The sequence below is a fragment of the Canis lupus genome, chromosome 11, assembly GCF_003254725.2.
Source record: "Canis lupus dingo isolate Sandy chromosome 11, ASM325472v2, whole genome shotgun sequence".
NCBI classification, from domain to species: Eukaryota; Metazoa; Chordata; class Mammalia; order Carnivora; family Canidae; genus Canis; species Canis lupus.
Window position 1 is genome coordinate 11,285,496 of NC_064253.1, and position 26,593 is coordinate 11,312,088.

At 39.2% G+C, this 26,593-nt stretch overlaps 1 protein-coding gene across 2 annotated transcripts; it reads right to left on the reverse strand.

The window, feature by feature from the left end:
• Positions 1–9,461: 9,461 nt before the first annotated feature.
• Positions 9,462–25,836, reverse strand: LOX (lysyl oxidase). 2 transcript variants are annotated; one of them, XM_049116001.1, is made up of 7 exons: positions 24,825–25,833; positions 24,372–24,480; positions 22,666–22,803; positions 21,258–21,414; positions 17,736–17,831; positions 17,266–17,381; positions 9,462–13,096 (listed from the first exon to the last, which is right to left on the reverse strand). In XM_049116001.1, exons 1-7 carry the CDS (start codon positions 25,429–25,431, stop codon positions 13,090–13,092), a joined length of 1,230 nt encoding a protein of 409 aa, XP_048971958.1. In that variant the 5' UTR covers positions 25,432–25,833; the 3' UTR covers positions 9,462–13,089. The 2 variants fall into 2 exon arrangements, with proteins under 2 accessions (XP_048971958.1, XP_025288299.1); XM_025432514.3 differs by lacking the exon at positions 9,462–13,096 and having other exon boundaries at positions 17,262–17,381; positions 24,825–25,836.
• Positions 25,837–26,593: the final 757 nt, after the last annotated feature.

Consider the following 26,593-nt stretch of genomic DNA (forward strand, 5'->3'; position numbering starts at 1 on the left):
TTTTACCAGTGAAATGGGTTTACTGGGGAATAACAGAAGAATTACAATTCAGGACACCCAAGCTATGGCAAACCATAGGCAAGTCCAGAGATGAAAGGAAAGGGGTTACTTTACAGAGAAAGGGAGAAAATTGGGAGGGCCTGCTTTGTTCACAAGTTCATTGGAGGAAAGTGAGAATTCAGGATGGTGATGGCTTCTCACTGACTGAATTACTGTGTGAACTTGTTACTGGGTAAAGAGAAATCCTTCCTTCCTCCTGCTAGAGCAATAAAGTAGGCTTCTTCCTGTGGGAAATGCAAGGTAGGTCTCCTGTTGGGAGTTTGCAATTGAGGACAAGCGGCAGAGCATGAGAGCTCCCCCTTCTGTCCTGCATCTTAAATGAGGTTTCTTTTATTCAGTTGCATAAATTGTTTTATCTTATTTTGCATATTTACACTTTTTTTTTTTTTAGATTACATAGTTAATGATGCATCTCAGTAAGACACATAGTTTTTCCTTTGTGTTCTCTTTTAACCATATCCCATAGATTCAGATACATTGTGAATTCTATGATACTGGTTTTCTCTCTTTCTACCTTTTAGTCAGTTGCATTTCAAATGATTTTCCTATTTTCCTTCTCTGCTATTTTGGAATTTCTTTTGGCAATTACCCCTTAAATTTTAAAGTGAACATTTTCTTAAAATATAAATTAATTTCAGTAAGTCTTCCTGACAACACATAGACTTCATGCCTCTCAGTTCACTATTTTATCTTTCATGCATTTGTGTCAAATATCTTAGTTCTGCTGTTTAATTTTGTCTCCAAATTAGACAGTTTCATTACTGTTTTATACAGTGTTTACTCAGATCTCCTCACATGCTCCTTTGTTCATCAATTTTTCTTTGTTTCTGACCGTATTTCTGATATGATTTTCCTACTTTCTGAAATACATTTTTTTAACATTGTATTATTGAAGATCTGTTAGTGGTATACTTTTTAAATCTTTGTCAGAATAATATCTTTATTTTTATCTCAGGCTCAAATGATAATCTAGTAGGGTAACTAAACTTGAATAATTATTTTCTTCTATTACTGTGAAAATATATCATTGTTCTCTGACTTAATTTCCATTGAAAAGCTGGCTGTCAATCACATTGTCATTCTTTCTGAGCAACTTCTATGTTGGTGATTTTTTAAATAATATGAAATAATTGTATTTTTTACAAAATATATATACAGTAATTGTATATACTGTACTTAATATTCTATTGCATTAGAGCAGGTATCCTCAAACATTTTCTGCAACAGGCAAGACAGTGAATATTCTAGGCTTTCCAGATTATCTCTGGCAGCTTCTTGACTTAGTGTTGTAGCACAAAAACAGCCATAGGTAATATGTAAACAAGCGGCTGTGTTCATTAAATTTTATCTACCAAAACAGGTGGTGTGCCTGATTTCACCATTGGTTCTTATGTGTTGACCCCTGCTTTAGACAGTCTGTTCTGAATAATGATTAAATTAACCTATTTCTCAGGGCACCTGGGTGACTCAGTGGTTGAGCATCTGCCTTTGGCTCAGGTCATGATCCCATGGTCCTGGGATCTAGTCCCACATTGGGCTCCCCACAGAGAGCCTGCTTCTCCCTCTGCCTGTCTCTCTAGCTCTCTCTCTCTGTGTCTCTCATGAATAAATAAATAATATCTTTAAAAAGATAATAAATTAACCTATTTCTTCTTCCTCTCAATATTATTTCCTCAAATGCCAAATATTAGCCTTAGGGTTTATCTTCATAGTAATAAAGCTAAAAATAGGCAGATGGATATGTCTATCAACTTTAAATTACATATTTTGACTGGAGCTATAAAAATATAAGAAGTAGAAAACTTACCTTTTGTTTTCCATCCCTTCTCAATTCTTAATTGTGCCATTTTAACCTTGACATTCTGTTCTGTCACCCTTATCCTTGTCAGTCAGGTGACTCGTTGAAGGTCATGCAACAAATAAGTGGTCAAAGGCAGGATACTCCGTGAACCCTTTGACAGTGAACTTAGCTGGCCATGTTGTTAACAACTACATCATGCTGCCATGTTTTTTCCAAAGCCTAGCTAATTTTCATACTAAACCAAACAAAAATTATAGAGGTGGTAAAAGGAGCCAAATCACTTATAAATGTGCTTCTGAAGATGTCATTCTTGCAAACCATATTCTCTGTATTTTTAAAGTTGTTCAGCATTACCATGGTTAATTACATTTTAGGAACAGAATTTGATCATAATAAACATCACTCCCATGTGACCAATATAAGTAAATCTTTTTTCACTCCAATAAGAAACTTGAAGACTCAATCTATCCATTGCTAAGCAAAGCATTCAAAAAATCTAGGAATAGCAGGCTAACTCCTCAACATGAAAATGGATATCTTAGACTAATAGCCAACATTGTATCTAATGAAGAAATATTAAAAGTTAGAAACAAAAACAAGTTAGAAACAATACTTGCTCTTGTTATTACATCATTAGTACATTTTTACTTAACAGAGTACTGAAAGTTGAAGCCATTACAGTTTGAAACAAAAGAATTGTGTCAGGTATAACCAACTGGAAAGAAAGAAAATTAACATTGTTTTTTACCACTACCTCATAGGTAGGGAGGTTCCCCATTGATTTTATTCAGTTCCAGTTTGTGATTACAGTAAGAGTTTTGTTTGATTTGCTTTTTCAGTGCCACCATCTTCTCATAAAAGATCCAAGTTCCCTTATCCTTTCTTTCAGGAGAAACCACAAGTGTCCAGGGTTTGTGAGGTTATCCGTAGGTGAAAAATCAGAAAACCTTCCACTCTGTTCCCTGAACCTCTGAAGGTTTTTGTCCTTTGTCCTTCTAACCATTTCCTTCTCCATTTTGACTTCCCACTCTACTCTCTGTCTTTCTTTTTTCCAATTCCAGTTTTATTTGTTCTTTTGGGATCAGAGAAAACAGTCCTCCAAGTATGCCTATAAGAACTCACCTGGCATTTTAGGTCTACATTTTTTAAAATCTTGGTTCCTGAGTGAATGTGAACTGAGACTAGAGTGATGACCCCCTGAGTGTAAGAGAGAGAAAGAAGAGAGAATGAGAAATACCCCCCAAATACCACAAAAATAAACACTAAGATGTGGTTTTGCCACATTTGCACATAGGATTCTTTGACAAGCACTCAGTGAATATTAGCTATTGATACTTGAAAAACTCATCTGGCTGCCGAGTAATCATTTCTAACCCTTCTTAGTCTTTTAGTAACTGCTTATAATTAAAATTTTATGGTGAAAGTATCTTTTAATCCATCTAGAGTGGACCAGGAGCTATCTACTGTTTGGTGTTGGACACCATTGATTAACAGGGTCATGTGAGAGAGGTATTACCCCAAGAGGAGTTATGGTGCTCATTTCTTTTAAAAAGCAGGAACACAAGGTGCTAGCCAAGATAGAGTAGCTGTTCACTGGAAGTCTAATAAGAGAGCATGCATATGCGTGAATATACAAAGAAGGTGTTTACCTTAAGAAATAGAGAGGTAAAGCTCCTGTGTATCCAAAGGGCAAGTACTTTACACATCAGGGGAACAAAAAGTCTAAGGGGAATAGTCAATTGTCAAGTTTGACCAGAAGGGAAATGCACACAAATGGTAGGGTATAAAACTGATGAAGTTGGTAAAGGGGCCAGATAAAGGCAAGCATCAAATATTGTTAGGGTTCTTGAGATTTATTTTACAGGAACTTGAGAGACCAAATTTGAAATTGAAAAGTCTGAGGAAGAAGAAAGCTATGTAGTTGTGTAGAGATTTAAAGTATGTAATATATCTACCTTGCCAAATGTCCTTAGCTTTCTTGTGTTTCCAGTAATCTCTTTGAAAATGTTCTAGGTCAGAGTTTTCCCATGATATTTCAAATCAACAGATCATTTGTGTAAGGCTAAAATTACACTTGACAGTAATGGAGGAAAAATACACACACACGATAAAAACAGCTCCAAAAACAACGTTTTGGCTTTTCTTGTGAAAGAGCACAGCACCTTAAGTGTCTTTTATAAGACTCCAAAATTATCTCAAATTACTAAAAGGAGGGAGAAAAAAGAAAGGTCAGTTATCAAGTTTCATTTTAAATGTTATTTAATTCAATAAAATACGTTAATGAAAGAAACAAGTAGTTCATTCCAAATGAAAAACCATATATGCCATTATGGAATACTCTCAGCTCTTCAAAAAAAAAAATTAGTGATTCTGATAATGTGAGAGTAGATCTGACAGTGATCATTAATGGCTGCTAAAATGAGTAGGTGGGAAGATGTAGCTGGGAAATTTTACAGTGGATGGATCAGATGGACAACCCTGAACCCAATGATCAATCTTCACATAGCAAAAAGACAGATAGCTGGAGACATCTTGGTATGAAAGATGTACCATCACCTAGCAAGTCTTCATGCTCTCCTGTATCAAACCTAACCTATATCTAGTCAAGCCTCTAGGTCCGAGTTTTATAGGAAATACAAGGAACAGAGGAGTGGATTAAATGATACCACCAGGATATAGTCTCCAAAATCTAGAATATGGAAAATTCTGAAACAACAGATATCCTATAAAAAATCCCTATTTTTCATACACATTAATAGCAAGCAGAGGAAAAATGATAAAAGGAAAATCTATATATATTATAAAGCAACTGAAAACACATAATAACCAAATTCAATGTGTGGTCCTTGTTTGATCGTAATTGAAGTGAACCAAGTAAAAAAATAAAGTTATGAAACACTTTCTGAAGTATGAATACTAATTAGATTTTTGCTAATATTAAAGAACAGTGGTTCTTAGTGGTTACCTCAGTGGATATTATTGATTGATGATCACCAACTTAAATGATTTAAGTGGAAATAGGATGAAAATATTGATTTTGAGTAAAGATCCAAAATATTCTGATAGGGTAAAGTACCAGTCTTGGATTATTTTCCCCCCAGATTCAAATGAGACCAGTGTCTGAGGTTAAAGCATTCATGCTGGCCTCTTGTTGATCACTGAGAAAGAATCTCCGGGGACCCCCTGAAGCTAAATTGTGAAATCCTGTGCATGAGGACAGAGAAAAGAAGACTATGTCATTTTTTTTCCACAGCCCTAATACCCAGAGTATTCTCCTGAGAAAATTGGGGATGTGGGAGCAGGGAATAAAGCTATGTGTGCTTCACTCCTGATGAGCCTTCTCAAACCCTGAAACAATAACAGGATAACTCCCTGGGGACTAAAAGACATCCCTGGTCAGCCTGAATCTTGGGCACAATTTTGGCTTGATAGGGTATTTTCCAGACAGCAGGTTGCCTAAATTAGGGAAGAAGCCACCCCATGTGTATATTTTTTTCCCATCCCTCTGATCTCATCTCCTTAGATCTCTGATCTGCCAAGAAAATTTGGCCAAGTCACCGATGCTCTTGGACTCAGGTTCAGACACCTCTGGAATGAGTTGCATATCTGTACACCACCCCCGCCTCACCCCAGTGTCAACCGCAAGTCAGTTTTCTATATCCTGGATTTAAAAGAATGGTGTGAGCAATAGAATACTGAGAGATGGATGAGCATAGCTGACTACTAGTTACTCTCACCCAAGGTTCTCATTACCACTTCAGGTGTTCCAGAATACTGGGATTGTGTTGTGTTTTTTTCTCTGAGTTTTCCCTGTCTTTTTTCTACCATTGAACTATAGAGCATGGGTATACCATGCTACAGAAACTGTAAGTGTGTAAAGCACAATGTAACTAATAGAAATAAAGAGTGCAATGCCCCCTCTTCTAGGTATCCCTGCCAGAGAGAGCCTCTCATGGATGCTTAAAAATTAACAACAGGATAGAAGCATGGGGGAGGAGTTGACAGAAATGGGTGACACCTGGACAAACAGAACCTTAAAACAAGCCTTTTCTCTTGTTCTTTTCTCTTTTTCTCTCTGGGTTGATCCTTGTATTTGGATAAGCAAGAACTAAAAGTCTTCTTACCAGTAAGAATGAGCTTCCATTCTGAAATGTCCTATTAAGACTTCATGACAAGTAAAGGTGGGTTGAGAGTGAGCTGGCTGTTTAGCCCTAGCAGTAGGGGAGGCAGTAGCACTGAAAGGGAGAGCAGGATGGCACTACTTTCTGGAGGAAAAATCAGCCGTTTGATACTGATAATATGGGGTTTTCTTTACAGAAATCAGTTGAATGAGTAGCTGGAAGGAATGGTCATGAGTTGGACTATATAGACATTGATTTTGTTCAACTTTTTGTTAAACATAAATAGGGTGGCTTGCTGGCTCCCAGTAATCCTCTCATTGACAATGCCCATTCAATCCCTACTGCTGGAGTAATCATTTTCTTTTCCCTCTCTTTCCTTACACGGCCACCCAAAAAGCCAAAATGCAGCTATTGTTTGGATAGGGGCAGCCATTCTCTTACCTGACCGTGTGTCCTTGACTTTGGTGATTGAGTAAGAAAAGCACCTGACTCAATCTAGACCTATCTTAATATCCATATTACTGGGTCTGAGTTTGGTACATGACTGAGTCTGAGACTATGAAATGCCATCCTCTAGAATTTCAAACTTGAGCTATAGATTAATGCTGTTTTCTTTCTGATCAATAAGCCAGGTAGATGAGCACCCTGATCTTATTGCTGATCTGTAAGCAACAAGGTTTTCCATTTTCATGGAGAAACTAAACCAAGAGAATGAAGCTGACACACAAATAAACAGAGAAAAAGCAGTCAGAATGTGACCTTGATGGTATTTGATTTCTGATTACAATGGCTCCTTACCTGAACTTTGCCTTTCCTCTTTTTGGTTACATGAGCCTACGAATTCCTTTTTGGACTAAGCAAGTTAAGATATATATCTGTTACCAGAAACCAAAAAGCCCTAAAACAAAAATGAAGTGATCACAACTACCAGATTGTTGATATATCCATGAATGTTAGCTCCAGCAGCAACCCAACTGTAGATTGCTATAAAAGGTTTTTTCCCTAATCCCATCCCTCTAAAAAAATAATGTCATTGTAGTAACTAAAAATGATTGACTCTGATGCTTTCTGCCTAACAGTGGTAAAATTAACCTGTTTGCAAATGACTGGTTGCAGTATCGATAATAATATTGGCTTCAAATTTGTCAGGCTCCAAATTTCTGCATTATCTCAATAAAGATAAGTGTAATGAAGATTCAATATTATTTGAATCATTTGCTACAAGGAATTGTTTCTTACCAGTCTCTGTCATTACATCTGTCCTTAATCCTTGTTACATACAGTTGTCACGAAGTCCAGTTTGACCAGTTTAAGAAATTGGGAACTAGCGATGTTCTCCTAACAGTGAGGGCATATCCTTGGTCATTGTATTGATGATTCACCTTTTGGTCTGTGGGTTTATATTTTTTTTCTGTCTCCAAATTTGGTGCCTATTACCCATAGTTAAGTAGCAAGTTCTTGGCAGCAAATTATAAATATATGCACATATCCTTCCAAGTCATTCATTTTGAGTCCTGTTTTTCCCTGCCCTCTATGAGAAGTTCTAAGATTTACCTGAAATTTACTTAAATTATGCTGTTACATGTAACATAAAATCATTTCAGTTATATGAAATGAATGAACCATGAAGAAAATGATTCACTCTGAATGTTATAAACAACAAGTATCTAGGAGAGGAGAGATTTTAATAAGGATTAAATAAAGCATTCAAGTTATCGGACAGATAGGAAAGATCTATATTTCCTTCTAAAACAGAACATGGTTTAGAGACTAAAATGATTGTTTCCACTGAAGGGATCCTATTTAACCATTAGGTTTTTTATAAAGCAAGGCAAGTGGTAAATTAGTGGGTTTTAGGTGTTTCTGTGTCCCATAGGCCAAATACTTCCACTTCTTTTATTTGTTTTAATTAATTTCTAAATTACCTCATTTTTATGAACTGGTTATTACTTACTATGTCAAATCCCAAATCTTCCAAGATTAGTGGTTTAACAGAATAGCAGGTGTTATTTAAAAAAAAAAAAAAAAGATTTCTTTAGCAAATCAAGTTTAAGAAACACTGGATAACACAAAGTGGCTTCTTTACTGCAAGGTTTCTAAGATTCTTTAGCATGGTAATATGTACCGGGAATCTCCACTATAGTGATAACATCTTCCATACTACTTCTTCTATGGGATTCTTTCTGAGTAACGTGTCTTGTGAAAACTAGAATTCCTCTACATGTGCTTTAAGTGATTATTCAACCTCTGTATTAATCCTCTGCTAATAGAAATGGCAAGGATTAGAAATATTAATAAGTAACATGAGGCAGTCAGATTTTCTGAGAAGGAAAGATCCTCCCTCCCCTGTCTTTGCTTCATGAGCTTTTGTTTGAATCAACAGTGCTTGAAACACTGACCACTGATGAGACAAAATAAATCATATTTTCATTAATAATGAAAGTGTGTTCAGATACTTTGAACAGGTGAGGGAAGCATGAAACTGGCAATGTCCCAGATACCATACAACTCAGATTTACACCACAAGCCTACATCCATTTTACCTGTAGGAGCTTGTAAAAGATGAATTGTTTTTGTGAGTTAGTTTTGCAAATCATGCCCCCAAAGCACTTGTCCACAGTTTGAGGCCTGTTTGTCCTTCCGGGTTACCAGCTTCCAGGCTAATCTGGTCCACATTTAGGTAAGGGTCACTGTAATAGCAATGGTTCTTTTTATAAGTAATTGGTAGCTTGAATTGGATAAGTTCTTGAGTATTTAAGCTCAGATATATTTCTTATAAACCCTAATTAGAGTGCCATTGTTCTCATAATGCCTGCTCTGCATCCTTAGAAGTTGTTGCTAATGGTGATAGAGGTTAGGATCCATTCATGTATGAGTTTCTTTTTAAAACGTCGGCTAGGGGCACCTGGGTGGCTCAGTGGTTGAGAATCTGCCTTTGGTTCAGGTCATGATCCCGGGGTTCTGGGGTCGAGTACTGCCACAGGCTCCCTGTGAGGAAGCCTGCTTCTCCCTCTGCCTATGTCTCTGCCTCTCTCTCTCTCTCTGTATCTCTCATGAATAAATAAATAAAATCTTTAAAAAAAATAAAACATCTGCTAGGGGGGCACCTGGTTCGCTCCGTCAGTTAAGAATCTGACTCTTAATTTTTGGCTCAGGCTGTGGTCTCAGGATTGTGAGATCAAGTCCCAGTCAGGCTCCATGCCCAGCATGCTTAGGATTCTCTCTCTCCATCTCCCTCTTCCCCTCCCCACTCCTTTTCTTTAAAAAAAAAAAAAAAAAGAAAGAAAAGAAAAGAAAAAAGAAACATCAGCTAGATTTTTATCCATCAAAGACAAGTTTCAGGTATGTGAGCTCTTTAAACAGTTTGTTAATAAAAAAGGCAGTTAAGCAAACCACCAACCATAGATATGGTTTTAGGATTTTAACGTAAAATGAAAGTCCTATCATTTATTTACACTTAGCAACAAATGACCACTACAGACACTTGAAATCATTTATTCAAGGCATTTTTACATAATCTTGCAATCATAATATAAGCATATAATAAAAGAATGTGAGAGTGTAAAGAAGACTATAAAGCCAGTGTCTGGGCATTTAAAATAAGAGCTCTTCAGAAAAAGTTACAAATGTTTTACAAATAGGTTACCTGAAAAATTTGGAAGAAATTAAAACTTCATTAAAAACATTACAATACCAGATAACATGTCGCTTAGTTTGTAGCAAGCAGTTATATATTAATTAAATGTTTATATCCTGTGAGCTAAGATTTAATACATTTTACATTCAAGTTGAAGTATTTCAGCACCATTTTGGTTTGAAGGATAAATGAAATGCTTTAAGTGTTCAAAAGTGGCCCAGGACTTTTAGTAGTTGATTGAATATGTAGTAGATTGAATATGTTGATTGTGAATATAAATTCTGAACATAAAAAATACAGGGAAAGGGTAATTTTTACCTATCAGTTACCATATGGTTAATATCAAAACAAGGTATTTTTAAAACAAAATATTGTCTGTATTTTCAGAAAGTTTGCTGAAGATGAATTCTTAGTGCTGCAATCATTTTAGTGCACTGCATTTCCTCCGGAACCCGAATATTGGGGATATTTATATGTGGGATTATCCTATGAAATTTCAAAGAGAGAAAAAATTGTTCGTTATTATGAATAATACCTAATGAATAATTAGATGGTAGAGATTGTAAATAAAATTACTATGTAAAAATATAAAGATTCCCTGGAAATAGGCAATGGATTCTTATGCATATGTGTGGATTCGTATGTTATGGTACTGCTGGGAAACTGAATCCTAGCTTTAAAGGTCAAGACATCTTTAATCCAGACTGTAGTCTGAATAAGTGTGAGGCCACAAATATGGCATATGGAAGGAATCAATAAATTATTTTCCTATTTAGTTCATTTTTTTAGTCTTTATTAATTTAAAAGCCAGTCTCTTTTCAGTACTCAACAGTTTTAGGATTATTTCTGCTTCCTTTTGTAAAAATATTTTATGTGGAGTTTGGTAAGACTGGATTAGGTTTTTTATTTAAATTTTATTAATGGGTGACTTTTACCAGCTAATCATTACAATTTTTGTAGTTACTTAAAGGAGAGATCCCTTGAGGTTCAAAAATATTGAGTGTTAAATCAATATGTGTAAGTTTTTTGAGAGTGTTGAGGGGTAGTGGGAGGAAGGAATATTTACATAAGGAATAAGCAAGAATCTTTAGCCTCCTAATTGAAAGTTATTTTAAAAAAACCAACCAAATAGTAGGTGTTATATTTAAGAGGCAGACATTTTAATGATTGAAAACATAGTTTTAATTATTAGTAACACATACATGCATATAACTATTTATTTTAACTTATTTTTTAAAATAAAATATGGTCATGAAAAACAATAGTGCTAAAAATAGAAAAACTTTAGACATACATGTATAGTTGTTAAAAATGAAATAAGGTGAACCTAAAGGGTAATATGACATTTTTAATACTTATTGAAGTTAGGGGAGAGATTTTTTTTTAATATCCCAAGGCCTAGCATGTAAGTGCCTGACACATATTAGGCCCTCAAATGATGATGGGTGGACAGATAGGTGGAAGGCTCAGTGAATGATAGAAAATGTCTTCTCATATATGTCCAAAGGCCATAATATAATTTTTATAGGGGTAAGAATCTTAATGAAATGATAGGCCTTAATCTGTAGATGCCAGTCTGGCTCAGTATTAATACTGACAGTAGTTTTGTGTGTGTGTGTGTGTGTGTGTGTGTGTGTGTGTGTGTGTGTGTTTAAAGCAAGTATATTAAAATATCTCTATTAAAAAAGATTATGATTTGAAAGGATGGTTCTACAGTCTTAAAACTAACAAAGCAATATAAGGCAAAGAGGTACATCAAAGAAACTATTCCATAGCTCAGATACCAGATCAATAAAAGTTCCTGGTCTCTATCAAGCTGCATTCTCTGTTGGCAGATGAGGATTGCATCCACCTCTGGATGACTGTCCATCTTCTAGACCCTCTTGCTGTGCTAGGCACTAGTGAGTGCAGAAAGACTCTTAGTAGTTGGTGTTGATAGACTTTACAACTCTATGACCTGTAATACAGGGATCCCAACTCACTTTTAAATTCTACCAAACATGTCCTGGCATTGGAAATCCCTTGCTTGAGATTTTAATATTGGTTAATGCAGGAAGACTTCTGTCTAAGCACCACTAACTTAAAAGTGTCATTTGATTTCTCTCTGCACCTTTTAGAACTAGGAAAAAAAAGGAATTTTCCAAATTTTGTTATGGCACATGGTTTCACAGTTTTAAAATAAAATCACAGCTGTCTCATTATGCAGCACAGTCCTTCAGTTTTATGGAAAGTTTTTTTTTTTTCCCTTATTCACCAACCCCTCAATTATGTCATGTTATGTGCTTTGCTAATTTGGTTTATACTTCAGATACAGAAAGAAAAAGAAAAAAAAAAGTGTTACTGATTCCTTGATGACCTTGATAATGTTCCTATATCCAGATACTATGTTATCTATTCTGGATAGTTTAAATTGTTTTTAGCATTCTTCATTTTAAAGCTAAACATTAAAGAAAAATGTAGAAAAGTTGAAAACCTAAGATTTTTTTAATTAATTTTTTAAAGTGAGAGACAATTGTGGTTTTGGGGACTTGTTTATATGATTTGTATGTCAGCCAGGAAAATTTTTAGGCTAATAGTTCTATATATTTAAACACATAGCTAGTATTTCTGAATATATCACATCTGTCATCAGAATGACCTCCCATAGACAAAGCTGTCCTCCATACACCAGTCCCCAGAATGGTGATTTTAAGAATGCCACTTAAAAGGTCTCTGCCTATAGGAAAATTAAAGAATTAAGGCAGCATCAACGAATGTCAGGCAGGAATTGGACAGCTCAGTTACTCATTTTGTTCCAAAACAAAAGCTGACTTAAGTCAGAATGAAATGGTACACTGAACAGAAAGACAGGAGTTTACTAATTTTAAAATGTAAACATAAATTTTATATAGGGATGTAACTATCTGAATACATATATTGCCATTTCTCTGCTATATAGTAATATTGCTTGACACCAATGGTAATCTTTGTTCCTTGCTCAGCACCAAATGTGTCTGTATCTATTTGAACAGTAGGAGCCTCCTTTCTGAATTAATCTATACTAAGACAAATACAAGCCAGTTAGTGTTTTGGTTCACTTAAGTTTCAGCACTTAAGAAAATTCTCACTTCATAGTAATTTTGTTTCATTTTGAAACACTGAAATGTTAATTTCCCTTTTCCACCATAATTTCCAAAGGAGCATAAGAAATTTGGATTTCCTTCAAAGAGCCAAAGTGTGCATCTACAGAATGAAAACACCGTGTTCATTCACAAAGTTATATGAATGATATTAAAAATTTCCCAAATAATGCCAATTTAAATGTTCAAAATCCAGTTATGTGCTATGTTATAAAACAGTCCAAACAAAAGTTCCTTGTTGTTTTCTGTTCACTCTTTCAAATTATGTAAATCCTACTGAAGTTAATCTATTCTTTTCCCACTTCAGAACACCAGGCACTGATTTATCCATTGGGAGTTTTGGCTTGCTTTCTAATACCTAGATTAAGAAAACAAAATAAGACAAATTATTAACTTGATAATATTATGAGTGAGTACAGTAGACAAGTTTAAAGTTGATCTTTTAAAAAAAAATCTGTGGCAATTTCCCTCTACCTCTGCAGTAGTCTGCAATAGTCACCTCGTGAAATTACTCATTAATACATTATTTTAATGATGATTTAAAGGAGGGGTGCCTGGGTGGCTCAGTCAGTTAAGCGTCTGCCTTCGGCTGTGTCATGATCCTGTAGTCCTGGGATTGAGTCCTGAATTTGGCTGCTTAGTGGCGAGCCTGCTTCTCCCTCTGCCAACACCCTCCCCCCATACTCTGTCTCTCTTTCACTCACTCTCTCAAATAAATAAATAAATAAATAAAATCTCTAAAAAAAATTATTTAAAGGAAGAGACTATGTTAGTAGCAGAAAGTGTATACCTGATACCTACAGACTTAATGTTTAGAGTGAAAAGAAACAGCCTCTGAAGTAACCAAGAGAAAAGCAGGACTTAGAGAACCAATAGCCCTGTCCAGATGAGCTCACTCCATAGAGCAAGCACTGTATGCCCACCTAGAAGCAGGTTCATGGCCTCTGCACTGTCCCACAGTACTCCTTTCCCAGCATTGTTTTGGATGTAGACTGATGCCTTAATAGGCAAAGACTGAGTCAAAGCCAACCAATCAAATATATTGTTTACACTGTGATCATAGGTCCTCATGTAAAGAAATGAAGCATTCCAAATCATAAGCCAGCAATTTCCAGATACTAAGTTTTGTGAGAGAGAACTTAATCATAGTATCATAAAACTGACCTGAACCACAGTCCCTCGGTCCATACATTTTGTTTACGATGGGGAAAAAGAAAGAGGTGGAGCACCTGGGTGGTTCAGTCGGTTAAGCATCCAGCTCTTGGTTTCAGCTCAGGTCATGATCTCAGGGTCATGAGATCGAGCCCTGCATTGGGCTTTGCACTTAGTGTGGAGTCTGCTTGAGATTCTCTCTCTCCCTCTGCTCCTCCCCCAGAGCCCGTTATCTCTCTCTCTCTCTCTCTCTCTCTCTTATAAATAAATTTTTAAAAGATTGAGAGAGAGAGTGGATATATCAAAGGCACACCCTCTCTTGGGTAGTTTTTACCTACCAGTGGAATGTTCTTCGGTATGCGATTAGCATGAAAACAGTGAGATGAAAACAGTGAGGCGAACTGAGAGATGATATGTCTTTAGGAATTAAAAAAGTTCAATAACATTACCAAGGGAATCACAGGCAGGGCTGCTCTCAGAGCTACCAGACTGACCACACTTTAGGTTTAGCAAGTTAGACTCCTTCCTCAAGAACTTCAAAGACTCCCCATGGCCTTTAGAATGAAGTTCAAACTTTTTAGCTTGCTCTTCAATGCTCCCTGGTCCCAATTTACCTTTCCATCCTTTTCACCCAAATCTTAACTCCTTAACCACACTAGATGACTTGGTTTTCCAAACACGCCTGCAGTTTCTTCCTGCCACAGGGCAGCCAGGATGTTGACCTCTCCTGGCATGCCCTCCCTTAACTGCCCCCAGTGCAATCCTCCTCAGCCTTCAAGGCTCCATTCAAATGCTTCCTAAAGCCACTCCTGAGTCTCAGCCAGAGGAAATCTCTCCTTCCTCAGAATGCTGATCCCTCACAAGGGAGACCAGAAATGAAAGTCAGAATAAAGGAGGCCAGGCATCATTCTCCTGAAGGTAAGGATTCCTCTGTCATGATCTCTGCATAGCTCTCGTTATTTTCCACACATAGAGTGGATCTTGTTATTTGATTACAAGTCACTATGGGTCATCATACTGTCTCATATTTCCATCTGATCATTATTGCTTATTAAAATGTTACCTCAACCACTCTTAAAATTTAGTTGTAGTTAGTGACAACTGGTTTAAAAAAAAAAAAAGAACAACACTGTGCTGGAGCAATATAATAATTTTTATTTGTTTTAAATACCTGGCAATACCCAATTCAATAGATTCTACTGATGAAAAGTAAGACATATTCTATGCAAAAAGACTCACGTTTCCAGACCTGTTCTCAGTGCAAGGCCAGCAGTTGTACCTGGGAGTCAGCTAGCCTATAGCAGAGGTCCTGCTGTTTCCTCTGCATTTTACTTCACCCCTCTTAGAATTTTCATAGTGTATCTCTGCTACAGTTATATGTGTATTTCTCTTGGCCTTTCAATTCCACATCCTGAAGTCCCTGAAGGAGAGGGTCATTTCTCTATTATTTGAATATGGAATGAGAGGCTACATGGTGGTAGGCCTGCCCCCGGGGAATCCAGTGGTGGACAAGAGTGTCTAGGTCCCAACCATGTCAGAGTGGGTAGGAGACAAACATTATACAGGACAGCCACAAGTAATTAATTGCAAATTATTATAATACAGCTAAAGGGGCACAGTAAATGGTCAGAAATCATATTTATCTTTGTTTTACTCTCTAACACCTGATGAAGGACCTCAATAAATACACAGTGCAAAAGTGAGACTGTCAATGAATATATAGAGAATGAGTGAATAAGGAATGATAAAAAATAAGAGAAATTAATTAAACCATGTATTTTATAATGCTTTATTTTTGCTTAGATTACACTTATGTGCTGAGGATCTTCATTTATACTTTGACCAGCTCCACACAATATGGGCCATAAACCCAGCCAGGTTTTCTGCACTGTGGGCATGTTCAGAAGAATATATTTGATTATCTTATTTTCTGTGCTGTCCCTTTGCTGTTCTAGGCTGCATCTATCTCCAAAGTTGTGATGACACTTGTAAAGCACAGGTTCTGCTCCTTTATGGAATAAGGAAAGGGCTCCCTCCAAGGTGAACGCAACCCAAGACACTATACATTGAACATGCACTGCTCAATAGAAGCCTCACACATCCCCTGGCCAGGAGCCCGGGTGTGGAAGACAACCTCAACAATGAGGTTTAAGGAAGTTGGGAAACCCCTCAAACTACAGATGTATGGGTGGCCAACTGTTGTCCTGGTTTGAGTATCTGGGAGAAATGTTTATTAAGTGTAAGCGTAGCTCTTTGACAGGGCTCCACGTGACCCAGAGACATGGGTGCCTCTCCTGCATGGATGCATGTTCAATATCATTCTAATGCTGTTTTTCTGTTGTGATCAGTCACAGGTGGCACAGGTAGTTAGGAAGTTAGGATCACTAACCCAGCAATACTAGAGCAGGTAAGCTTAAGGATGGAGTAGAAGAGAGACAAGCAAATCAAACTACCTAACCTTGGTCCCATTACTTTAATCACAGCACCACCCCTGTTAATATTCATGTGCTGGGATTCCCTCTAAGATTTCATTCACAGAAGGGTTCCAGGGCTTAAGAAAATTACAGAGGAACCTCCACACGCCCTTCCTTTTGTAAGGCACTTTTCTAGTACTTGTGGTTTTAGAACTCAAATTTGTAAAATCTTGGGTTTCTATAGAACAGGCAGTCTGACCTCTTCAGTTGGAATACTTTAAGGCAATGATTTTCAAAATGTATTTTAAAGAACTCTAGGAATTTCTTCAGAGCTGCTTCATGGATTCTGGCAAGGAGACAGGAAATCCAACTGTTTGGGATCCCACAAGGTCACCCACACTGCACATTGCATGTTTTACATATTCAGCCGCCACACGGGCTTTTTGGATAAACAGCGTGTTCTGTGTGTATGTCTTGTCTTGGAAGCTAAGCTTTAGCTGAGCTTAGATGAAGATGATAAAAGATGATTTAAAAAAAAAGATGATAAAAACGTGAGTACATTTCCCCACCCCCTTCTCTAGCTCGTCAAAGAAAGATCAGCTCTAATGATGTGATAACATGGACCGTCTTATAAGGAAGCTGCAGTAGTATTAGAAACAGACACTTAGAGGGGCACCAGTGTGGCTCAGTCGATTAAGCATCTGCCTTCAGCTCAGGTCATGATCCCAGGGTTCTGGGATCAAGCCCTGAGCCCTGCATCATCAGGCTCTCTGCTCAGAAGGGAGTCTGCTTCTCCCTCTACCTCTCCCCCCACTCGTGCTCTCTCTTTTGCTTTCTCTCTCTCTTGCTCTCAAATAAATAAAAATAAACATTTAAAAAAATACAAATATATGTTTAATGCCTGTCAGTGAACTAAAACACTTTGAGAAGAGAATTATGAAACTAGGCAAATGGGACTCACGGTGAGATTGTGCAGCCCGAGGCATATGCATGGTGTCCCGTGTAGCGGATTTCACAGCGCACGACATTGTTGGAATAGTCCGATTCAGGCACCAGGTAGCTGGGGTTCACACTGACCTAGGCAACATAAACATCATCCATGTTTCAGAATTCGTCAGCAGTGTTTGCTGGTTACTCTCTTCCTATTTCCACAGGGCTAGAACAAGGAAATGCTTCAACTAAATCAGGCAGGGAGGGGATTTAAAAAGTTAGGCAAGTGGTAAAGTTCTGGAGAAGTTATAGAAAGAGGCTATATATTTTCCCCCAAAGTTCTTAAAATTTTTTTTTCATATATATGGGTTGGTAAGAAATATTTCTAGGAGGCGTATAGTTGCTTGCACGATTGTGATTATTTAACAGTGATTCAGAAGGGGAGGCCCATTGAGTTCCAATCGAAATAAATTATAGGTTTATATTTTCAAAAGTCTCTACCTTTAGAATGTAGTTTCCAGGTTTTACATCTGTAATATCAATCCATTGGCAGTCTATGTCTGCATTGTAGGTATCATAGCAGCCAGGACTCAACCCCTAAAACAAATAAAATTTAAACATTTAAAAATAGGATAAATGGTCAGAGTATGCTAAAGAATGTGCTTATTATTTGCAAATTAAATTTTAAGTTAGTACTTACAAGAGTTTGACATAAAACTATACTTATATTGCATCTCCTTTGAGAAGTATATATTACTCAGCCTTATAGCACCTCCAGCTAAAAAAAATACAGGACTAATATAAGTAGTAGTACATCTAGCTTCTTAAAAGTGTCATCAATCACCAGCGATAAATACAATCTTAAATTGACAGAACAGGATTCTATCAAAATTCTAGAATATCACCAGTTCGAGAATAATGGCCATGTAATAATCCACCTAGCTCAAGTGTCGTCAGTACAACCCTTCCCACTTTCTCTTGGAAATTACCTTCCTTTACTCTGCCCAGATTTTATAGTGTTTGTCCTCTAACACTCTGTATTATAACAGTACTGTATTAGAATATATCTAACTAGAGATTATAAACTCCCTGAGAGTGGATTTTTGTTGCATTTTTTGTTATGTTTAACAATTTTAAACATATTACATTTATAAATTCAATTTTCACAAGTACATGAGATAGGTGCTATTATTATCTCCATTTCGCAGATGAGGAAAATGAGTCACTTTAAGGTCAATAAAGTCACTCAAGGATATATAGCTAGCAAATGGCTGAGCTGGTTTTGAGTTTAGATGTTTGGGGTCCAGGGTCCCTAGTCTTGACCACCACACTATTCTCTGTCTCATATCCCACTGAAATATTTTATTGAAAGAAAAGGATGAATGTATGCCTCAGTTAATGAATATCAGCACATCAGTCCACTTACTAAGATACTCACTTCTATAAGGAAATGAGTGCCTTCTACAGGTAGGAAGGAGAAAAATTCTAATAGATAGGGTCCTTACTCTCCAGAAAGTTACAGTCTGGGAAAATTTGCTTAAATTGAAGTCCATAGGTGGGTTCTTGATTCCATTAGTTCTTCTTGAGAAGCTTGAATTGTTATATTTTCATTCTAATGCTCATCTAAAGTAAATTTAAAATCATATGCTAGAATCATTTTAATTCATTACTGCCATTTAATTTCAGCACCCAAAATTTCTTTGGTCTTAAGAACACTTTGATCACCAAAGAGATGGCAAAACCCGCCAAGCATATTCTATCAATGCCAGTATGGCTATTGCCTAATTTGGGAAGAATGGTGTAGCACCGTGCTTTCATACAGCACACAGCAGTACACACAGGCCAAACTCAAAAGTACCTGTGCTGCAGCAGGGAGAACCAGATGAAGATTGTTTAGTTTCTGGGCCCGGCACATTTAATTCTGATCCTGGCAGTAGTAGATACTCAGTAAGTGCTAGCTATTGTAATTGTTGCTCTGCTGCTAACTTGGAGTCCCACCCCTACCTATATTTGTAACACCTCCATTGACTGATTAGCTATCGATTTAAGACTTTAAAGAATGCTACAGTACTGATCTTACCTTCAAGTGAACAAAAGAGCTTTAAAGAGTGCTGAAGTTGGTACTCCAGCTGGCAGGATTTAAGTTAAGTTTTAACTTTGATTGTTTGAACTTGTACACAAATAATAGGAATTTTTAAGACTATTAAAAAAACAACAAGCATATCACGTATTCACAGTCAAACTTTAAAAACAGGTGAAATGTAGAGCTTTCACCAGTGCTGGCTAAATTAGCTCATTGGTTTTAGCAAAAGAACTGTTGGTTACATTAAATTAATGATGTTAATGTAACTGTTTCTAGTTTCATATATGTTGAAAATGTAAATTCGTTATCTAAGAACTTAAGGGTTATATGGAAGTATAGATATAAGGAAGTTATATCTTCTTTTATGTTTGGATACACTTAAACAGCATTGTAATACAACTAATCTAAGTCAACACTGGGGCTTTGTGAGAATTTTTTTTTTTTTTTGTGCCTTCAAATGAAGTCCATGTTAAAGAAACACCAGTATAGTGAAAAACACGAATAAACAAATCACTTTTAACGCAAGACATGGTGAACAGTAGTTAAATAGGATATAAACAGAAGATGATTAGTCAGAAAGCTCCCATAGAAAATGAAGTTGGGTCACCCCAGGGAATTGAGAGACTGAAGTACTTTATATAGCTATAGACTTAAATTCAAATATTTCAACACACAGCTGTCCATAGTGCCTCTTTTTCTAAATGGAGAGAATAAACTCCAGCCACAACACGGGCAGATGGTGACTGTGGATCACTGAGTGTAAAGGGAATCTCTCTGCCCACATATGTGTAATGTGGGTAGGTTGCATCAACTTTTACTTAGAGTAAGTGCATTGCTTCCCCCAGAGCATGGAATTGAATCATTTCCCTCTGCAATTGCTATGATGTTTAAAGCTCAGAGGAAGAGGCAGTGGTAACATTTAGGTCACTGAAAAGCTTCCTGCCACAGCCCTGGAATTTGCTCCCTGAAATGCCAGCTGCTGATCCCTTGGTGCGTCATGCACATTCACTGCCCCTTGCCAAAATTTCCGCTGGAGTAAAATTATAATGTCCCTTTATAAAAATGAGGGTTTCTTATAGAAATACTGGCTTGGCTTTTAACTGACACACATTTTCCCATTATAAGACATACACACTGTTTAGGTCAGCACGATTTTTAAAAATCCACAAAGGACATCTGACATCAATTATACCGCAGGTTTAACTACATACGTGTGGAAAAAGAAATTATATCCTTCCGCTCTCATTTGCATGCTTTAAAAGAGACTGATTCTGAGGTGCTTTATAAGAAACGTAGGTTCTCTCTTTGGGTAACCCCAAGCACTGTTCTCTCTCTAGCTTAATGGGTGGAGAGAGGAATGGTTTTGAAGGTGAGAAAACAGAAGTGTCTCCTCCACAGTTATTTACCGAGGCAGTTAAAGAGTACAGAATGAGTGCAGATACTGGAAGCCAGTCAGATTTGTTCAGGGACTAAACCACTGCTTTTCACTATGAACATAGCGATTATGCACATTGACTTTTTGAAATGATGAAAGTCTTTAAAAACTACTTTGAATCTGGGGCACCTGAGTGGCTCAGTCACTTAATTGTCTGACTCTTGATTTCAGCTCAGGTCATGATCTCAGGGTCATGAGTTTGGCCGCACGTCAGGCTTCATTCTGTGCTTGGAGTCTGCTTGGAATTCCCTATCGCTCTCTCTCCCTCTGCCCATCCCCAACTTTTCTCTCCCTCTAAATCAATCAATCAATCAATCAATCAATCAATCAATAAATAAATAAAATCCTCAAGAGACCAGTTTCCTTTTCCCAGTTATTCTCCATCTTGATCAGATGAACCCCTAAATGAAATAGTTTATAAAAGAGTGGCAGGAGGAAAGAAAAGAGAAGACCACAGTTTTCTCTCTGAAGCTTTTAGGTTTCTGATGTCAGAGGGCCAACCTACCTGTGTATGTGCTGTACATGCAAATCGCCTGTGGTAGCCATAGTCACAGGATGTGTCCTCAAGACAGAAACTGGCTTTGTGGCCTTCAGCCACTCTCCTCTGGGTACTGGCATCAAGTAGGTCATAGTGGCTGAATTCATCCATGCTGTGGTAATGTCTGATGTCCCACACAACACAGAGACAGAGGTCAGTAACATACAGAGAAACAAAGCCATGAGGACTTTAGATGACTCCCCCACTGCCTCCCACACGTGTTTTCACACTAAAATTGAGATCAAGTTTATCTTCTTAAAGCCAGATTCATGCTAGCCCTTTTTCCTAGGAATAGAGATCTATCAGAATTGTAAGCTTTTAGCTTTGCTTCTAGGAATAAAAAATGACTTAGTTTGAATATCTTGTTTTCCTATTACACCCTGTTTTATCTTTGAATATTAAATAGAAAAAGATACTAAATTATCTGCATTTAAGTAAAACCTGCCATATGCTCTCTAATCTGTTTCCTTTGGCTGCCAGGATTGATGTTTCGTTCCAAATAAAAGAAGAGCACATGACTCATGGGAGGTTTCTGTGAGATTTTTAAAAATGCAAAACCATTACTAAAATGCAAAGGAGAAATAATGGTATGTTTTTCCCACAATTATTATTTAATAAGTATAAACTTTTATTGAGAAATGAAATAATTTTATTTTATCAGAAAATTCAGTGTTTATATCTGTTTTCTCTCATTTCATTTCAGGGAAGGTACTGAGATGTTTATCTTCTCATGTAAGGAAAGAACAAGAAAAAATTGCTCAAATTGCAGAAGGTTTCAGGGCACCCATCAGGATTTCCTGGCATTAAGTACCTGGACAAGTTACCAAGGCAAATCATAGAACCACCTTCTATAAAGATCTTTAAATTTAGGACAAAGCAGGCTATTACCCTGGCTTTGATACAGGCCTTTTAAAAGACAGAGGTAGGTCCTTCTCAGCTCATGGAGTATATCATCTCTATTTTTCTCTGAGATTGGTATATGAATCCTTCTGATCACCTGTGGACTTTATGAAATGCTGACTAACTGTAGGTGATCTTGGCTAGAACAAGCTTTTTTTTTGGAAATCTTACCTATAATTCATTGGAATAAAATATTAGGGAAGCCAATGCTGTATCCCTATCAGCAGTTTTAATGAGCTGAACTTAGAATTTTAACGAGCTGGATTTGAATTTCCATTTTAAAAGATAACAGGATCCTGTAGCTGATATGTTTCCTTGATGATGTCACATTACACAGAGAAAATTCTGAATGTAATCATAACAGTAATTTTCTCCCTTTTCTGTAAGAAATAAGACTTTGCACTTGTCACATCAAGAACTCTGTGAAAAAAAGGAAAACACAACTCAGAAGGACCTAGGAGGCCCATCCACTTACTGGTGACAACTGTGCCATTCCCAGGAATATCTTGGTCGGCTGGGTAAGAAATCTGATGTCCCTTGGTTTTTCACTCTTTGAGGGAATCTTAGCAGCACCCTGTGATCATAATCTCTGACATCTGCCCTGTATGCTGAGCTGTGGTTTTGAAGAAGGAAACATTAGTACTTTCACAGGATACTATCTAAAGATGAATTACAAGCAAAACCCTTTCCATTTTATAATGGCAACTACCTCCCACCTCCAACTAGACTATCAGTTGCAAGAGACCTGGGGCATTTTGCTTATTTTGTTTATTGCTGAATCTCCAGATCCTAGAACGATGCCTGGCAAGTGGTCAGAGTTCAGTGAATATTTGTTGAATCAGTGAATGAATGACCACTATAGAAACCTGCAGTTAGGATCCCTGGGTGGCTCAGCGGTTTGGCGCCTGCCTTTGGCCCAGGGCGAGATCCTGAAGACCCGGGATCGAATCCCACATCAGGCTCCCGGTGCATGGAACCTGCTTCTCCCTCTGCCTGTGTCTCTGCCTCTCTCTCTCTCTCTGTGACTATCATAAATAAATAAAAAATTAAAAAAAAAAAAGAAACCTGCAGTTAAAAAGTATAATAAAATTAGGATTAAGAGTGTACGTGTGATAAGTAAATTTTGTACTTATAATCAGTTCTTGTTTAGCCACATGAATGAGTAGCAGTTATCTCAAATTTTTTTAAAAAATCTTATGTACTTATTAAGAACTTTGAATTTAACAATACGTTTCTTCTTAAATAGTTTCCTAAGATGTAAAGTGGGGAAATAATTCTAGAAGCATACACCCAGATTAGAGAAATAATTTTGCAATTTCGCTATCTTGAAAACAATGGCATGACTGTAATAACATCCTAGGGAGTGCAAGACTCAAAATGGATGAGTTCAGCTTTCTTCTCTTCCTTTAGCCTGACAGTTACAAAGGGTCAAAGTGGAAGAAGAACTGAACAGATAAACACTACTCTCTTCCTTCTAACATATTTTGTGGGAATATATATTCACATACTGTTGAGTATTTTCACTTTCCACTTGAAAAAAATTTTATGAGACCTATCAAAACATCTTTTGCTCCCTCTGCTGGTTTCCCAGCGGCAAAGTCAGAGAATTCCATTCCCCAAATTGCTATGACTTTATTTTAGGACTGATTCAAAAACAAAGCTCTTGATCATGCTCTTATTCTGGCTGAAGTAATACCAAAACAACGAAATTAAATTGTGGCCTCAAACAAAAGAAGAAAACCTAACCTTTGCTGATGAGGGGTGCCACACTGGCAAATTAGCCCTCTGTGTTTTAAGGGGTTATTAACAAGCTCTTCCATTACAAAATTTTTTCCATGGTATTGTACAGTTCTTTGATAGAAAGTTATGGGAAACCACTAGCTCCAAAGTCTGAGGGTCTTGGAAAAAGAACGCGAGATCTCAACTCTCCAGGATTAGGGTTTACCCCATCTCCCTGATGTGTGTCACAGTTTGAAAGTCGGAACCCACAGAAATCTTGAAAATGTTAAACTCTCCATCCAGTTCAGCATGCCCAGGAGACCACATTCCACTTCCCAGCTCTTGCCGCATTTCCCAATTCTTGTGTGCATGGAACAAGAGCAGCAGTCAGGAGGACCAGGCGCTGGAGCAGCGCCTGACCCACAGATGGGGCAGCCCGGCCGCGGAGAGCCCGACCAGTACCTGGCCAAGCAGTTCTCCTCTGCAGCGCATCTCAGGTTGTACATGGACATCTTTTGCACGTACGTGGACGCCTGGATGTAGTACGGATCTGGCACCAGGTCCGGGAGACCTAAACGTCAGGAGGCGATGGGGATAGGTAGCTGTGAGCCAGCCCAGCACCCCCTACCCCGGCCCTGGGTACCCTCCGTGTCCCTGACTCCTCACCCTTCACCCAAGCGGGCTGCGGGTAGCAGGAGGACGGGGGACGCCAAGGGCTGCAAAGCAAAGTGGAAAGAAAGCAGGAGGGGCCAGGCGCGCGCGGTTTGCACCGGATTCCAGGGCTGCCTCTGCAGGCGCAGGGGGAGGGATCGGAGCCGCGGGGACTAAGGCCTGCCGCGCCCAGGCAGCCACGTTGGGGAGCCACGGAGTGGCGGAAGGGGTGCGCGGCTGCTTCCTGCGACTTGGGGTGCTTACCGTACTGGAAATAGCCGGTGCCGTATCCGGGCCGATACCTGCTCCCAGGCCGAGGCCTTTCGTACGTGTCGTAGTAGTTGTAATAGGGGTTGTCGTCGGAGTACTTGTAGGGGTTGTAGGGGTCGTCGCCCACCATGCCATCCACGCGGCTGGGCGGCCGCAGGTTACTGAGCGCCGGGCGCTCTCCCGGCGCGGTCTGGTTGGCGTCGCGGGCCCCGGACGCCGAGTAGCCAGCCTGGAACCAGTGGCGGGCGGCGGGTCTGGGTCGGCCGGCGCCCCCCGCCGTGCCTGCGGCCCGCTCCCGCGCTGCCGCCGTGCGGTTGCGGAGCAGCAGGATCGGCGTGCGCGGCTGCGGGGCTGCGGCGTTGGCAGCGCCCGGGGCGGTGGTGCCCGGGTCCCGTCGGCGCTGCGGCTGGTACTGCGAGCCCAGGCTCAGCAGGCTGAACACCTGCCCGTTGTTCTCCCATTGGATCCTCTGGCGCCAGGCGGCCGGAGCCGCGGGCGGCTGGCGAGGGGGCTGCTGTTGGCCGGCTGCCGGCGGGGCGCAGCGCAGGAGCGCGCAGAGCTGCAGCGGCCCGAGCAGAAGCGCGGTCCAGGCGAAGCGCATCGCTCCCGTCGCCTGACTGCTCCCACTCCGGGAGGACGCAGATCGGAGAAGAGAGAAACGGGGCCCGAATCACGTGAGGGAGGGGAGAAATCTTCAACCCGGGAGGCCGGTAACTCAGTCCCTACAAGCAATGCCAAGGGTGGGCTGCGGACCCTTGTCCAGCAAAGGCGGCTGCTGGGACGTGGCACCCGCCTGTCTCCTCTTTCCCAGTCCTCCTGGAAGGCGGCGGGGAGCGGCGCGGCGGCCCCGGCGAGCGGGCAGCGTCTGGAGTGAAGGAAGGAGGAGAGATTTTAAACTTTCTGGCACGTTTGCAAAGTTACACAAGCAGTTCTGGCCCGGCAGCCCCTCCGCTATTTGTTCACGTAATGCGATTGGAAACGTGCAAGGCGGACAGCTCCTCGCCTCTGCCCCTCCCTCCCGTCCTGTCCTCCTCCCCCCAGACACGTTGCACAGGGAGCGTTAAGGGGAAAGAACAAAACGGAGCACACATCCTGAGACACACTCGGCTTAATCTGGGGCGAACATGCAGGAATTTCAAAAGACTCAGACAGGCGAAGGCAGCCAGGCCATGGGGCGACGCCAAAATATGCATGAAGAAAAATGCTATTAGGTCACCAGCCCTGGAGAGGCGGGAAGTCGGGAGGTGGGGAGGGTGCTGGGGGCGAGAGTCGGGGAGGAACGGGGGCGGGGGTGGGGTGGGGAGGGATGCTGGTGACTAACGTTTATCCATAAGGAGTTAACCAGACGAATTTCCCAATGCATACTCACTCGCTTTTATGGTAAGCGCCCTCAGCAAATAAACCCCAGGATATCAAATTTTGTTTTTCTGTGTGTAGGTAATATGAGAAATGGGTTACAAATTTGTTTCCTACAGTGAATATTTTAATAACCAAAAGTGAAATTTTACAGGGAACAAAGCCACGTCTAACCCTGAAGAGATGGATAAACCTGTCTCTTTTTCAAAACGCCGGCCTGATTTGTACTTCCAGCAAAAGTGGAGAACCATCTTTCATCTGGACAGCATCTACCAGGACATTTCAGTAAAGGGGGGCTACACCAAGTGTGCCCAAGATAGCACTTGGAAGGCAGCTTCAAGGAAGCGTTTTACATGACTTTTCTCATTCTACATCCGATTTGGAGGTTTGGCTTTGGATTCTTTAAA